The sequence below is a fragment of the Pipistrellus hanaki genome (assembly GCF_964339955.1).
Source record: "Pipistrellus hanaki genome assembly, chromosome: 18".
NCBI lineage: Eukaryota > Metazoa > Chordata > Mammalia > Chiroptera > Vespertilionidae > Pipistrellus > Pipistrellus hanaki.
The window spans coordinates 5,647,325-5,664,479 of record NC_140520.1 but is presented as its reverse complement, the minus strand read 5'-3'; the positions used below and the strand labels follow the sequence as shown (position 1 = coordinate 5,664,479).

General features: G+C 48.6%; 2 protein-coding genes across 5 annotated transcripts in view; both read left to right on the top strand.

Annotated features, from left to right (window-relative positions):
- Nucleotides 1-17,155, top strand: part of NTNG1 (netrin G1) — a 195,301-nt gene that overhangs the window by 149,862 nt on the left and 28,284 nt on the right. Inside the window, exons 6-8 of one of the 4 annotated variants that reach the window (XM_084866077.1) lie at nt 6,013-6,078; nt 8,671-8,730; nt 15,487-15,654. The exons of 1 other annotated variant lie outside the window; for it this stretch is intronic. In XM_084866077.1, the coding sequence (XP_084722203.1) occupies nt 6,013-6,078; nt 8,671-8,730; nt 15,487-15,654 (294 nt within the window). The remainder of the gene's footprint in view (nt 1-6,012; nt 6,079-8,670; nt 8,731-15,486; nt 15,655-17,155) is intronic. 2 more of the 4 variants (XM_084866074.1, XM_084866075.1) reach the window with 2 other exon arrangements.
- The window catches only part of PRMT6 (protein arginine methyltransferase 6), a 237,382-nt gene that overhangs the window by 196,295 nt on the left and 23,932 nt on the right, over nt 1-17,155 (top strand). The gene's annotated exons all lie outside the window — the stretch shown is intronic.

Sequence of the window (17,155 nt, the reverse complement as noted above, 5' to 3'; positions counted from 1 at the left end):
ATTTGATGTAATCGGCAGGACCAGTAAACAAGGGAAGTGTCACCTACAGGGGTCCATCAGCCGGTTGGGAAAGCCTAGACCAGTGGTCGGCAAACTCATTAGTCAATGGAGCAACGATTGAAATTTCTTTTGAGAGCCACATTTTTTAAAACTTAAACTTTATAGGTAAGTGCATTGTTATTAACTTCATTAGGTTACTTCTAAGCTGGCCTTTGCTAAAAATGTCCTCAATCTGATTGAGGCATGTAGCTCTCGAGCCACAGTTTGCCGACCACTGGCCTAGACCTGTTTTCATACTTGAGGGCCTTAGAGCTGGAGACCTTGTCAAGGTTGCTCTCCATGTAGCATCCAAACATTTCTGTTTGATACCGATGTACAGAGGAAGCCTGGATCGTGAGGAGAATCATAAGGTCAGCCCCGTCCCAGCTCGAGGTTATTAGCGGCCGTGTTCATGCTACGCAGAGAGCAGCCTTGTTTGCCTTCACCCTTTGCTTTAATACTCCTAAATCCCTCAAATAAAAGTTTCATCTGAATTGCCCTTTAACTAATTAGGTTTTATATAAGGAGGTGGGGGAAGGCTCAGGCCTGCGTAGCTCTGTGACAAAGCTGCGTTCATTTTGAGCTGTTTGCGCATGTTCTAGGAGGAAAGCTGAGGGACTCGGATCTCTTGTGTGCCTAGTATCCTCATCTCAGATCCATTCCATATCTGTGTAACTAGCATCTCGTGCTCATGAAACCTTGGTGGTTACCCGAAAGTTGAATGAACATTAGGACGCAGCTGCTTCCTTAATCCTGAAGGTGAAATCAATTATTTCAATGAAGGATGGGGGAAGTATTCCCTTCCTTTAAAAAAAAAAAAAAAAAAAAAAATCCTAGAGGTTTAGCAAACTTTATTGACAATTGCCCACCTTGAGCCAATTGACTTTGTTTCTGGCATGCATCTTGTCCCAGGCGATTTTAGAATGTTGAGCCACTTTTTAAGTGTGAGCTGATATCTGGACTTTATCTCTGTGGAGTGGGGGAACCTGGAAATTTCTAGCTTAAACCAAGATTTGCCAAGATTGCTGAATTGGTCCTAGGATGCACCTTCCAATGTGGAACTGTGGACCCCACGCTAAGAGGGTGGGTGTCATTGACCGGCCGGGGTACCAGTGGTGAGCTGGCCAATGAACAGCTCCGCTTCCTGGGAAGCATGAGGCAGAGCGGCTGTGTAGAAGGAGGGGGATATTCCCTCGAGTCTACAGAGCTCCATTACGAGAGTTGAAAGTGAGGCTCAGAGGTAGCGAGGGGCTCAGCCAATGTTGCAAGGCCAGGAAGGCCATCTGGCTCCTACAGCTGAAGCTCCTAACATTAGACCCCGTGGAAGAGAGACATCAGGATTCAGTGATTCCCACCGCAGACTCCTTCCTGCCCCCTCCACTGCACTTGGGCCTCTTGGTCCCCGAACTGTCCATTTCTGGACAGGGAACTTCAATGACCTGGGAAAACACGCATATTTTTTTTAAATATATGTTTTATTGATTTTAGAGAGGAAGGGAAAGGGAGAGAGAGAGAGAGAGAGACATCAGGGATTAGAGAGAATCATTGATTGGCTGCCTCCTGCACACCCCCTACTGGGTATTGAACCTGCAACCCGGGCATGAGCCCTGACTGGGAATCAAACCGTGACCTCCTTGTTCATAGCTCGATGCTCAACCACTGAGCCACGCCAGTCGGGCCATATTTTCGTTACAGCAGAAGTTACTGGGAGCATGTCTGAGGAGAGGGGTAGGGGACTCCGTTCCTCTAGCACCTGACGCCCCCAGCACGCTGAGGAAGAGGGAGACGGCACAGATGTCAGATACATTGTAGAACACAGAACATTTCATGAAGTAAATTCCACAGGTTAGAAAACATGCGTGCCCATGGTCTGTGACAGTAAAAACATTTTTTTAAAAAAAATCAAGACAGTTGCTTATAGCAAAACAAAATTGCGTGTCGTCTCAAGGACAGACCCACCGCTGTCACCTGACCGGTATGCTCCCCACTGCTTTAACGAGGCCATGTTTCTGAGAACAGGCAGCACGCTGTGAAGATGGGAGATTATCCCATCGGCCTGAGGATTTCTGCTGGAAAGCTTTGGAGCTTTGTATGGATTCCTCTCTAGGCATCCAGAATGCTATCTCGGGGTCCCCTGAGGATCAGCCACAGTCACTGTATCAACCCGAGGGGCTGTAGGCCTCTGCCTCCACCCGAGAGGCTCCCCAAAGGGGCACATTGAAGGAGGGCTCACCAGGCCCCTCTCTGCAGTGGCTTTTTCCACCCAGGGTAGCTCCCCGTGCCTCACCCTATCATAAAACCCAAACATCACCTGAAAGTTCATGTTCTTAAGAAATTTCAAAAGCTCTGTTCCAACATCATCTCACAGAGGAGGCCGCTGAGGCTGAAAGGTCAGCTGCGTCCCCTCTCAGCTCGTGTCCATGTCTAAACCAGGACTCCTCTCAGGGCACCATGACATTGGGTGGTTGCCTTCTCATTAAGTATGGAAAGGGATGGATTAGGCTGTTCTAGAACAAACATGGGAAAGGTGATCAGGATTTGCTCTGTGTTTAAATAGTGTCCACAGAGTGAGGTGAACGCCACCTACAGTTCATGCTGAGTGAATGCCTTGTAAAACAGATAGAAGACAAGCTAATATTCTAGAACCGCAGTCGACAAACTCATTAGTCAACAGGGCCAAATAGCAACAGTACAACGATTGAAATTTCTTTTGATAGTCAAAGTTTTTAAAATTAAACGTCTTCTAACGCCACTTCTTCAAAATAGACTCGCCCAGGCCATGGTAGTTTGTGGAAGAGCCACACTCAAGGGGTCAAAGAGCCAACCACTGCTCTCGAACAACCCTTCTTAGCCTTCCGCTTCGAGCATGCTTTCAGCTTGCTACACTATGGACTCAGCAATAGACAGTCAGGTTTGGCAATTCTAGCATAGTCCCCCCCAACTGGCAGCACACAGAGTTTTCCTTGGGGTGCAGAGGAGAAAAAAAAAAAAATTCTCTTAGAGCCCCATGCTTAGAACCGGAATCCCCATTTTTCTGATTCATGGAAATGAACTTTGAGTGCCACAACCAAATTGTCACAGTTTTCTGAGTTTACTCATGAAATGAAAAAGAAAAAGTAAATCGGGCAGGATACGTCTAAACTGGTGTGCTTCTAAACTTGAAAGAAACTTGGAAATTAGCATTTTTATCTTTAAATGTGAAAAATCAAGACTTTTTTGCAGTATTCCAAAAATAATTTCTGTTGCTCTCTGAATAGTATTCATGGATGTTGGCCCTGGAACTGGGTTGCTCCCTAAAGTAAGCTTTTTTTTTTTTTTTTTTTTTTTTTTTTTTTTTTTAACATGTGAGAATCACTTGCTTGGGAACAGCTAAAATTGCAAAAAAAAAAAAAAAAAAAAAAACAGGAGGCACACCATTATTTTCTCAATTTCCACTCAGCAGGAACTGTTTAGGCGACAGTTATCTGATTTCTATTACAATGGCACCCACAATTAGATTAACAAAAGCTGACATTTACTGAAAGCTCACTGCAGGGACAAGCAAATGCTAACTCTGCAGCCCTGACAGGGACATGCAGAGAGAATCATCACCCCCCTCCCACAGATGAGGTGAGGCCCAGAGAAGGTAAGGAACATGTCCAGGTGGTAGAGCTGGGATTCAAATCGAGGTGTTACCATTTTTTCCTATTTGTAATTTCTAACTCCTCGAACCAGTGGCCCATGGGTAGAAATTCTCAAAGCTTCGTTAGGCAAAGAACTTTTATTGGAATGGGATAGGATAATATAGAATTTCCCTCAATTATACTATTAACTAGAGGCCCGATGCACGAAATTCATGCAAGGGTAGGTCCTTGCAGCCCTGGCTGCCTGAACATATCACTTATTTTCCCTCTCCTGCAGGAAAAAGTTAGAAACATGTCAACAAACTAAAATGTTCTTAATTTGATGCTAGTGATACAAATCATTTTTATTTAGAGCCACAATAATGGTTTGAATTTTTTTCTGAACAATTTCTAGAAATCACATTAATTCCTTGGAAATGCAAATTTTTCACTTTTCCTAAGTGATCATCCCAGTGCAAGTGGACTCATGCTTTTCCCTCACCAGAGTGCTCAGGGGACAGGCAACATGCAGTCAACAACTGGCATATTTTGCCTGCCTGTTACCAAATGTCTCCTTAGTAACGCCCGGAGACACATGTGGAAAATTATTACATGCTTTTCCCGTTCATAGATGCTGACAGCTATAGCAGTACACGCATTAAGATCTCCTTAGCTCTTGTGTGTATCATATGCTCACAGCAACAATATATCAGCTCTCTAACAGATATTAAAGAACCAAAATGAGAGTGAAAGTTCCATGTCTTACACGAACGTTATTTGCTCTCATCTAATTATGGAGGAAACAAGCGGATGATACCTGTTTACAGTCGCCGAGGTACTTGCTATCAATTACTCGGTTATGAGATACTTACAGAGGCCTTCTGCCAGGGTCTGCCCTTCCTCAAAGAGATCCGATTGAATTATGGGGATGAGAAACAGACCTAGGAGATGTAAGCCAGCGACACGCACACGTGTGTTTCTCACGTGGAAGGGAGCAGCCAGGAGCACCGACAGTAGCCCCCCGAGTTCAGAGGTGAGAGCTCTCCTGTGGGTGCAGCTGGGCCCAGAGGATCGCTCAGGAGGGGGTTGGGAGCTGAGCTTAGCAGATGGTAGTTCTGACTCATGAAATGACTGCTCTCATTGTAATGGCCTAGGCCAACGGTAGGCAAACTCATTAGCCAACAGAGCCAAATATCAATAGCACAACGATGGAAATTTCTTTGGAGAGCTACATTTTTTTTAACTTAACCTTCTTCTAACGCCACTTCTTCAAAATAGACTCGCCCAGGCCATGGTATTTTGTGGAAGAGCCACACTCAAGGGGCCAAAGAGCCGCAGGTGGCTTGCGAGCCGCAGTTTGCCGACCACCGGCCTAGACTCCTTAAGCAAACATTTCAAAGCATCCAGTCCTGATCCTGAGTCATTGTTTTTATGGGTTTTTGTTTGTTTGTTTGTTTTTATTGTGGGTTTTTTTTTTAATTTATTGTTATTGATTTCAGAGAGGAAGGGAGAGGAAGGGGGAAATAGAAGCATCAATGATGAGAGAGCATCATGGATCGGCTGCCTTCTGCACGCCCTTGCAACCCAGGCATGTGCCCTGACCAGGAATTGAACCCTGGCCTCCTAGTTCATAGGTCGACGCTCAACCACTGAGCCACACCCACTGGGTCTGAGTCATTGTTTTTTATACGGGTGAATCTAAGAAAGAAATTGCATCCATTCTTAAGTGAGCAATGCTTGCCATTATTTCGGCATTGGAACCAATAACTCCAGACGCGTATGTTGAGGTCAAAAACATCGTGAGAATAGATAGACGCACCCAAACACACGCACCTTATAGGTAAGATCAGAGGCACCTCGGACCCTTCTCCTTCAGCCACAACCACCGGGCACCCCTCTCTTCCTCTCTCTGAGAAACTGCATGAGTAAAAAGAGGAAATTGATCCATGGCTTCGCAGAGATAATGGCTCACACTTAAAACACACCCCAAAGAATCTCTCCGGGAAGACGAATGCAGCCAGTTGGTATCTGTAAATATAAATTGCAGAGTCCGGGATTCTCAAGGGAGAAATGACTCTTCCTTGTTATCTCCTGGCTCCAGGCGCCCGCCTCCTGCGGAGGCTGAATCTCTGCCGTCCCCCGTCTGCGTAGGAAGATTCTAGACGAGAGCAGATGGCCAGAGCCGGGCAGCGAGGGGCTCTCTCTCCAATGTCCATTCAATGCTTGGGGAGTCATCCGGGGCTTGTCTTGTGTTCTGTGGAGCGCGTCACGCCGAGGGGAAGGGCAGGCGTGTGGTGTGTGTCTTTCTGTTTCGACCCCGTGGCGTGAGAACTGACAATAACGTGCCCTGATCTCTCCCCGACACGTGCAGATCCTTCCAAGTTTAATAGGATGTGGCCGAATATTTCTTCTCTTGAGGTTTCTAACCCCAAACAAGGTAGGAGCATGTCCGATCCTGACAGATATCAAAGTCCCGCCTGCGGAGGGGGGAAACCCATTTTAGCACCACAGAAGAGCATGGTCATAAACGCCATGTCTATGAAAGAATCACTCTGCCATGAAGAGTGTCCCAGAAATACTCCAGGGAGAGAGAGCGGAGGGGGGATGCGATGGGGAGGAGCTGTGGGCGCTGTATTACACGGAAGGGCAGGCCGTCCCAGGACCGTCCCAGGTGCCGTGGCCATCCCAGCGAAGGGCCCCAGCAATGAGGCTTAAGGGCTTGTGAGTGGCTCTGGCACCGCTCTCCTGCCTCCTCTTTACTTTTGTTCAGGAAACTCTACATTCGCTGCATTGAGGGTGGGGGACAGTGAATGCCAAGGCGGGATGGCAGCCCCTCAGCAGACCAGCTTTCTTTTTCTGTTGACTTATAGACATTTAGATCTCTCCACCGCCCATCTCTGTCTCCCTCTCCATCTCCCCGCCCCATCCATCACGGTGCATTCCCTCTGGGGGCCTTCCCCTCCCTCTTGTAACCTGCTGTGAATCCACAGCCACTTCCGCTGGCCTTGAGAGCCCCCCCTCCTGTGTTCCGTCTGCCCGTGGGGCCCTCGTTACTTCCTGACTCTCAGCATCAGACAGACAAACGTACGTAAGAGAGACTGGCAGGCGGCTGTGCGATGACACGGGAGGAAACAGAACGTTTGAAAACTGGGCCCCAAAATGCATGAGCTGCAGCGGAGCGTTCCACTCGCACCAACACTGAGGCCTTAGCTCGATCTGGACACAGGGAGGCTTTTATCCCGCTAGAGGTCGGCAAACTCCTTGGTCCACAGAGCCAAATGTCAACAGCACAACAATTGACATTTCTTTGGAGAGCCACATTTTTTAAACTTAAACTCCTTCTAATGCTACTTCTTCAAAATAGACCCGCCCAGGCCGTGGTATTTTGTGAAAGAGCCACACTCAAGGGACCAAAGAGCCGCATGTCGCTCGCAAGCTGCGATTTGCCGACCACAGCTAGGCAGTTGCACTCTTGTGCCTCTTCCCTTCTCAGGAGAAAAAAAGGGCATGTCTTTGGTTTCCCCTTCCTTCATTCCCTGCGGGCTGTTCCTTTTAAACTCCAGTGAGTCCAGGTTCAGGGGGATGTAGGGGAAGGGAGGACCCCAAAATAGCTGCTACATAAAATAGCAGGGTTGGGGGAGTCCACTTGGAAGGCTGTTATGAGACCTCCAAGGGCTGAAATGAAGACTGTCTAGCTAAGGCATCCCTAGGAAATCGAATTGCTGTAATCAGATGCCCAAAGGGGTCTCCCCGAGTTCCCGCGCTCCTCCATGGGAGAAATCCGCTCAGTCTCAGCCACAGCAGGAGTTAGAGGTCCTGCCCCCTGGATTTCAGACTCAGCAGATTAGACCGGACAGGCTAAGACACTGAAGACTCCGCCGTGAGTGCGGAGATGGACGGACATGGGCCTCGCTCGGGCCCTGGGACAGAGCCGTGTCACTGCCCCGCTGTGTGTCCTGTGAGTGTCACGGGACACAAGGCTCTCAGTAGTGTCCTCGGCCATTGCCGGCCGCCCCGAGGGAGGACGCGGATAGAGTTCAGGTGAACATATCTGGGAAGCAGCCCCGTGGAATAAAGTGCCTGAACATGCAGTTTTAGCTAACGGTGCGCTTCCCCGCGGAGGCCGGGTCTGTGTGGCCGTGATTTATCTTGTCCACATCCGCAGGGAGCACGCAGCTCTCCGCTGTTCGGGCTGTTTCCACAGGCAACTAGCTCCCTGCGAGTAATCGGAAAAGAAGCAGCGGGCAAACATAGAGCAAAACCCCTGCCGTTAGCAAACCATCTCATGGCCAAGGTGCTCCACGTGGGGAAAGGCAGACAGGTTCAAGGTGACCCTGAGACCCAGGCCCAGGTACTGCTTGCTGAATGGGGGACCATGGTCACCATGGTCTGTGATGCCTTCTCAGTTCAACAAGGTCATGTGACCAGTGTCTAGGTAGCTGGTGGTCCCATAGGGAGGATGATATGGCCAACGGAGGCAATGATAGAGCTCAGTGGTCGGCAAACTCATTGGTCAACAGAGCCAAATATCAAGAGTACAACAATTGAAATTTCTTTGGAGCCAAATTTTTTAAACTTAAACTTCCTCTAACGCCACATCTTCAAAATAGACTTGCCCAGGCCGTGGTATTTTGTGGAAGGGCCACACTCAAGGGGCCACAGAGCCGCATGTGGCTCTCGAGCCGCAGCTTGCCAACCACGGATATAGCTGATCAACTCCACGAGGCAAACTACTGTGTTAAGAGAGGGACCGCAGGAGCCATATTGCTCCTGGACTGACCTTGCCTAACGAGATTCTGGATGGAAGTGGTAGTTACTCTTACCCCTGAAAAGGAAGCCTCTAAGCTTTATTTCAGACAACATTAAGCCATCTTCAGCCAAAGATAAGACTCCCCTTCGTGATGGAAGAAACACAAGTCGTTGCCATGAACGAGCAGGGCTCCTCCCCCGTGGGTTGGTGGTAAGCAGTGGCGTGGGAACATGTCGCGATGCTTTCTAACGTGCTGTTCATTCTTTTGAACCCGTCCAGTGGCTCCCAAAGTAGCTTTGCCAACCGTTCCTTCTGTCCAAGTTGCAAACCACAAGAGAGGTAGGCATTCTGGGATTCATACAGCGATCCCCCGCGCGCCGTGTTGTGAAACATTGCACTGTATGAATCTGGAATCCCTGTGACGTGTACCCATCCGCTTCTCTGTGAGGCATGTGGACTGACACTGAGCAATGCATCCGATGGTCCCGGGAATGGCATCTGTAGGAGGGAGTGAGGGGAAGAAAAAAAAAAACCTTCACCCAGAAATTGGCTGTAAACCAGCCACGCTGCAACGTTTGTTTCCCGAGAGATTCGTGTGCGAATAAGAACCAGGACAGCCTAGGTGCCCGTGTAGCACAAACATGAGAGTCTTAACATGGTTACCCACTCGCGCTGAGAACACGGAAGTGCACAGAGTGTGAGCTTCAAGGATGCTTTTCGTGAGAACAGAAGGGCAGGGTCTGTGTGTGGCTCCCACTTGGCATCGGGACAGATGACAGCCCTTGGGATTTCTATCTCCAAACCTTATCTGGCATGAATTTGAACCAATATCAGGGATGCTTGACCCTGGCCTAGGCAGTGATTGGGACCCCGAAGTAAACATCGGGCCACATTCTTTAAGTGAGAGGCAGCAGCCTCTCCTCCGGGACTCGTGTATGGTCTCTGTGGCTCAGTCACAGAATGAATATTTTTTTGCTGTGGTGGTGGTGGTTGTGTGTGTTTTTTCCCCCAGGAAACCTAAAGACTCCTGTTCTTGGTTCGCCTTTTTTCTTTAAATGTCCCATGGGACAGGTGTGTCCTGTCTTCCACCCTTGGCTGCTGGGCATGTGTTTTTCTTTTTTGGGGTGAACAGTTCTTACCCATAAATAGGTTAATGAGCTACATCTAATTTTTGTTTGACCCACCTGGGGAAAATGGCCGTAATCGCTTCCCCATTCCTCAGCCAATGTAGCCACATCCTCTTCCCGAGTTTAATCAACTCCAACAGGTCCTCCTGAGGCGCCTGGAGAAAAGGGGAAACTGGTCAGAACATGGGGAAAGCAAAGACAGTAGGACTGATGCCACGCCTTACACCCCTTCCCTCTTCCCCTTCTACCCCCCCCCTCCCCCAATGTGCTTTCACGCAGCAAACTTGAGGGGTTTCCAAATGGATTGGAAGCCCAGGGACTCTACCTTTAGGAGCAGAGCAGCCCAGAGCTGGTTGTCATGCGTGTGTATGTGTGTGTGTGTGTGTCAGTCACAGGTGGTCATGAGGTCCTTTTCCCTCTGCCCTGGGATGACCTGCCCAGAGCAAGCAGGGTGGTGACGGAGAAGGGAGCAACGGGGCCTCTCGCCAAGTCCATGCCTTCCATGTCCTGTCAGCACGCTGGGTGCTCAGGAGGCCTCTGACCTGGTCTTGGACCCCCCTCCCCACCATGGGATCCCTGGTTTCTCGGTGTCACGGTGCTAATACCGCCCACACGGCCCTGTGGAGGCAGAAAGAAGCCACTTCAGGGGGTGCCTGGCAGAGCAAAGCTGCAGCCGGGCTGGGGAGGGTCAGGGCTAGGACACTGCCCCCCTCCACCCCCGGGGAGGAGGACACATCTGTCTGGCACCCCTCGGAGGCGGGTGCCTGTTAATGCAGCGAAGGGGACATCCTGCTACAGCTGGGATTCATTCACCCTCCATCTCCAGTCCTTTTTCCCAAACCCTTCCTTTCTGAGCAAAATGAATTTCCTCCAGCCCTGCCCTTGAATACGTTTTCCTCATTAGGCCAGAGAAAGAAATCGCAGTGCTCTGATATTGACAGCGGTAAGGCCCTGGGGGGACAGTGAGAAAGACTTAACCCCTCCTCTTCCTGCCCCCTGCTCCTCCCACCTGCCTTCTCTCCAGGCCAGTCTCAGGGAGAGCCTCTCCCTGCCCCTGCCTCGCAGGTGTGGGGCTGTCCTGACCTGGAAAGCCAAGGTCAGACACAGCCTCTCCTTCCAGATACTCGCGCTCATTGCACCGAGCTGGCCGGTGTCTGAGCTCCTACCTCCTCTCATAACAGCCTCTTATGACCTCATATATATCTTCTGGGGATTTTGGCCCCCAGGGGAATGCCGGTGGTCACAGCTTAGGATATGCTAGAACATACAGGACAACAAAGAAGTGTTTGGTCCAAAATCTCAATCAAGCCAAGGCTGAGAACCCCTGCTGGGTCTGGCAGGCGGGGCCTCGTTCACGGCTTAGGAAATGGAGGGATTCCTGTGTCTGGGTCCAGGGTTGTTACTACAAACAGAGTGGTCCCAGAATTCTCTTCGAGCGGAGAACTAAAATCGAGGAAGCAGGTCCTAGGGGTGTAAAGAGGTGGAGTGTTCCAGACCGCGTGCACAGCACATGCAAAGGCCCTGGGGTTGGGTTTGGCATGTGGGCTGAGCAACATGGAGGCATTTTACAGCCGGTGAGGGAAAGGGTGACAGCAATGAGCCCCCAGGAAGCTAATCACATGCTAATCGATCTCAGAACCCTTGGGTTTAAATATGTGGACAATAGGTGTAGGTATGTGATATTTAGCTATGTTGGTGAAATTACTACAATGTTTTTCCCCCACAAAGGGCCTATTCGCTAACATTTGTTAATGACAGTGAATTAATAACAAAAAAAAACAAAAAAACCCTGTTAATTTAAGCAAATCTTGGTTAAAAACATACAGACCAGAAATGTTGTCCGTTAAATCCAGAGTCTGTTAAATGGAGGTCTGCCAAATCAGGGGTTTACAGTGTTTTGGGGAGCTTACAAAGTCTCGAAGCTGGATTAAAAAACAGCAATAGCCCGAGCCGGTGTGACCCAGTGGGTAGAGCATCTGCCCACAGACTGCAGGGTCCCAGCTTCCATCGCAGTCAAGGGCTTGTCCCTCAGTTGCAGGCTTGATCCCTGGCTCTGGTTGGGGTGAGTCCAAGATGCAGCCCATCGATGTGTCTCTCCCACATCCATGTTTCTCTCCTTCTGTCTCTCCCTCTTCCTTCCACTCTCTCTCAAACTCAGTGGGAAAATATATCCATGGTGTGGATTAATAAACAAAACAAAAGCAGCCTTGGCTCCAGGGTGAGCCTAAAGGGCAAAGAGGGCCAATGACTGTGCCCTGAGACGTGTGCGCAGACAGGGCAGAGAGGGAGGGAAACAGTGATGGGCATGGAGGAGGAGGAGAGAGAGAGAAGCCCTCTGCTCAGGAAGGTTGCCAAGAAGGGTTGCCAGGAAGCTCTGAGGGCCCCATGAAGAGTTATGGTCATGAACTTAAAGTGAGACTGGTTTCAAAACAGTTGGATAAACCCCCTGCATTCAGCCACTAGGTGTATAGGCATGGAGAGCTAGAGAGTTAGCTATAACCAGGCACAGAGAGCTAGAGAGTTGGCTATAACCAGGACCAGATTTGCCCAGGAGACAATGATTGGGGTGAGGCGGGCAGGGGACGAGGGAGTGAGGATATGTGAAAGGAAGGAATTACCAGGATGAACCATGCACTCCATTCTTGGGAAGAGGGAAGGGAGGAGATGGTAGGTCTGTGAACCGGACGCTCCAAGAGTCATTGAGCTATTCCTTCCAGATCTTAAAATGCTGATGCATCTCAGACGATAGCATGAATGATCATTCATGGACTCTGTGCCTATTGTGGGAAGAGTCATTGCTGGGAAGTGGTAAATTCACAGAATATTGAAAAGGAACATGGCAGTCTCAGAATTACATCTGAAATGTCTTGCATTTATCTAGTGTCCTCATGTTTTTCAAATCCCTATCCAAGGTCTTCTTCTCATTTTACATTCTCAAGTATACATCACGGCCAAGGAAGGCAACTTTATCAAAGTCTGGGAAGAGTCTTGGCAGTGTTAAAAGAATCAGGTGACCATTAGCCCATTTCCTAGATTGTAAGGCATGTAAAATATTCACTTACTTTCTGAAGTAAGTTTATAATGTTGCATGTTGATTCCCTGTATCGCTATATAATTACTTATATAATTTATATTATTTAACTCTTCTCATCCAAAGTAATATATTGGCTTTCCAAAGAGGATCCAGAAACAAATAGAATGCCATCCCAGAAATGTGAACTATTCCTTAAATGCAAAAAATCAGTGCCAGTCCCATTTGACATTCACAGACTGGGTTCAAGAGTGTGGAACTTGGAAATCTACAGATACCTTTTTTTTTTTTCTTGGATGAACTTGGCCAGATGGAGCTCAGATGTGGTCTGGCCATGGGGCAGATGTCACCGAACCCTCAGACACCCACAAAGGAACCTTTCCAACTTCCTGCCTCTGCACACACTTTACTCCTTCCCCCTGGAACGCTCAGCCCCTCCTTTTTTTTAGTACACTCCACCTGCGATCAGAGGTTTCATACTAAGTCCAGTGTGAAGTCATTTTCCCTAGCTCCTCTGGAATTCCTTAGTTTCTCCCAAGGCCGTGCACAGAACCCTGGGTGTTCTGAGCCTAGCCATTCTGTTTCCTATCTGAGCACCTGCTTGTCTTACCCACTCAACTAGCTTCTTAACAACGGGGACTCCTGCATCGTTCCGAAAAGCTCCTAGGATGAATGTATGCCATCAAGGATGCTTTTGAACAAAAGATGTTGCATTTGGCGCACCGAGGACCAACCTGGGGTAGGGACCATGAAGGATGTCCGCTGAGTCCCCTTCCAGAAAGGGGCCGCCCCCTCCTCAGGAGGCCAGGCAGATGGACGAAGTCCTTGGGAACGAGATTTCAGACTTGGGTCTCCTCCCTGTGACCACTTCTCTGAGGTGTCTCCAGGCCAGAAAGTTTCTCCCGGTTTCAAACACTCAACCAAGGAAAGCTTTCGAGGCCTTGGTTCCCTTGTGCGTCAGAAATGCCACTGAAGGAAATTGTAACTCAGGGAGATCTAGTGTATCGGGGCAAAATGCTTGTTGTTTCCTAAGAGAATTTAATTTGGTGACCTGTCATTCTAGTATTGTTTTTCTAGCTTGACATGCCCTAAAACTACTAAACGTATGCATGTATCTTCTTACCCCACCTCCCACATTGGGCTTCCCTGTGTTCTCCTCGCTCTGGGTCCCCGGATGCCCATCTCCATCCCCACCCAGCACACCTGCCCTGAGACAGACAGCCTTCCACAGGGGCAGCGGCTCGCCCGCAGGAACCTCCCCTTCTTCCTGCCTCTGAGTCCCCAAGATGCTGACCCTGTTCCTGGGACCATCCACTCACTCTTCACCGCATTCAGTGTCCTTCTCTGCTTCTGTCCGAATTTTACGTCATTCTGTTAGAACCTTGACCTCAGTGCTCTGCTGCAGTAACTGGCTCTCCACTACATAAATCCATAGCATTCTGATGGGTAGAAGCAGGTTAATTTAAAAAAAGAAGGAGGAGGAGGAGGAGGAGGCTAGTCCTTCCTTCTTCTTTATTTATGTGTGATTATGCTTATTCATTTTTTATTTTGGTCATCAAAGGCAATACTTCCAAAATTTTATCTAGGCCAAAAGGTTAACTCAGCTCCTCCCATCATGCCTAGCATATGGTAGACAAGCCCATTAAGTATTGATTGAATGCATGGATAGATGGATGGATAGATGGATGGATGGATGGATGGATGGGTTCAAGTTGTGACTGTCTGTGGCTTCATAGTGAGATAACATGAAAGCCAGGCATTACTAAGAGGAGTGTTTTTAGGTAAACAGGTTTGCGGTGCCATGGTTGACTTTTTTCTTAGATGTCCAGCTAGGTCCACCCCCATCGTTTGAGAAGACAAATTAGATTCCCCATCTAGTTACCCCTCGCCTTTTTTTTAAGGGTCTGATTGGACCATTATGGCTACCAAGAGAGGCTTTGTCTCCATCACTTCTTTGAAAGAGGTTGAATTCGACGAACAACCTCTTGCTTTGGTTGAGATGCAACAGAGAACAATCCAGTCCCCTCCCCACTTCCCCACCTGTTCTCCTCCCCTCGGCCCCATTTCCTCGGCTAGTTCTTATCATGGTCACCCCTAAGCATCAGAGGCGCCACCAACATTTTGAGGGGATAAGGCGGGGAAAACCTGGGGACACAGTACTGCCTGATCTTTCTATTGTAGAAGGACTTAGCTTGAAACTTGGAAGGAGAATACCAAGGAGAAAAATACCTTGTTTTTACACTCCCTGCTCTTTATACTTTCTCTCACATGATAGCAGACATGCAGATCTGGCCTGGCAAAATGCTTTCGGTGGCCCTCTTGCCTCTTGACATTTGGGGGAAGAAAAAAAACAAACTCGAAAGCAAAGAATATCTAGTTGTCTGGATCCCTATTCCATTGGCCATGACTTCTGTGAACTCCTGACTGAGTTCCTCTCTTGACATCATGGATAGTGAGAGACTCTAATCCAAGGAGCTGTGGGTGATGACAGAGTCAGGCCTTAGATGCTCACACGCATCCCCCCACCCCCAACCCACCCACTCTCTTGTAAGTCTGCAAAAACGGGGAAGGGATACAGACAGCAAAGTTCTCGGGGTGCAAAAAAATGAGGCTCTGGCATCTCCGGAAGCCAAGCCTTCCCGGATATTAAAAGGTGTGCACCTGCCAATGCTTCTGTTCGTCTTGTCTGCCAAGACGCGACAAGCTCTGTCATGTCCTGAATGTCCAGCCTTTCTCTCCCCACCCCCGCTCAAAACAGATGCTCCCTCCATGCCCGTCACAGCCACCCGCCACCGCCATGTGTCCTGTCGCACCGCCTCGATGTCATGCCATGCCTCCATCCCCCCTCCACCCCTCATCCTACTCGAGCATGTAGTGTGCGATGACTCTGACGCTGTCGTATACACCCCTGTATACATGTCTCTTCTTCCTTGCAAGATTGTGAATGCTTCGGCCACTCCAATCGATGCAGTTATATCGATCTGCTAAACACAGTCATTTGCGTGAGCTGTAAGCACAACACTAGAGGGCAGCACTGTGAGCTATGCAGGCTGGGCTACTTCCGCAATGCTTCAGCACAGCTGGACGATGAGAATGTGTGCATAGGTCAGTCCCCTTCTCCTTTCAGAAGCTACTGTTCTGTGCCTTTCCCACGCCTACAGGGAGCTGTGGAAGGCGGAGAGGCTGGGGGTGTGCACCACGGCCGAGCCAGAAGGAACTTTCTCGACCGGGAAAGCATCCCTGTGGTAGACTGAACATTCACCTGTGCTGGGTGAAATCGTAGTTGGGGAGGGTAGATGGCGAATCCTTACGTGGCTGTTGCTTTAACGATAATGAGCTGAAAAAAATGTTTCAGAGAGAAAGGGATTTTTGATTTTTCTTTTGCATGAATTCCTCAAATCGGGTCATTTCAACCTAACCTTAAAGTGAAGCTATGCATTCAACCTCAAGAATGGGGCCTCATTGTGGGGGCCTGAATTGTCGAGGTTAGGATGCGAGAGGTTAGGGTGCAACCTCTTGCCCATAATCGCTCATCAACAAATATCGGTTGGTTATCTCTATTGTCATTTGCAACCGAGAGCCACATGCAGCTGGTAATGTAGAAAAGTCTTGCCTGCCTTTTTCAACCACAGAAAAGAAATTCCATTTACTGGATTTTTCTACAGTCCCCCCAAAAAAGAGAAGCAATTTCTCAGAATTATTCTAGATGATTCATTCCCTTAGCTTCGTGAGCCCTGGAAAATTGAGTCCATGGGGTTGGGTCCCTGGGGCGCTGTCCCCACCCACCATGACGGTGGACCATGTCAACTGGAGAGAATCAAGTGGCCTTCCCATCCCCCTGCCTGTGCAGAGTGGGATCTGTCTTTAAGAAAAGGGAGCGGATGGGAAAGTAAGAACCAATAAATGGAATTTCATGTCATCGTTTGCTAGGGAGAGATGCATATATTCAAAATGGCGCAGGCAGTGTATCCATTACCACACCAGTAGGTATAACCATATAGGCAACCCATTTTAAAGGTAGAATATTTCACATAGAGACTAATTTCAACAGAATACAGGAGGTGAAAAATGACCGATGGTCTTTTCATAAAAATAAAAAAAAAATAAAAAAAAGGAACCCAATTAATATGCAATTGTGGGATCATCATTCTCCAATCGGATTGTCGAGGACATATAGGTATTTGCCAGGTGTCTCATTGAAATAGCTGTGCACCTTGTTTTGAATCCTCTCAGTTGGGCCAAGTTTACATCCCACTGTGTATATCTCCAGTATGTCCTATTTTTCAAAGCCTTCCTCACTTATCATTTGTGAATTAGTGGAGAAATCACTGGACTTAGAGGCCGGAGACCTGGGTTCAAGTCCCAGTGTGCTATGTAATGGCCGTGTGCCTTAGGTACGTAAGTCATCCCGATCACATTGGGATCCTATAGGACTCACGGCAAACACTCGGTGAACTGTGTGCTGACATGTGACTGTGTTTTTTTTTCACTTGATCCTTAGTAACAAAGCCGGAGGGGGAGTAGGAGTCAGGGATAATTTCCACTGGTAACTTCCCAATTTCTAGTTGAGAAAAGTAAGGCGAGTTGACCCACATCATACGGTGTT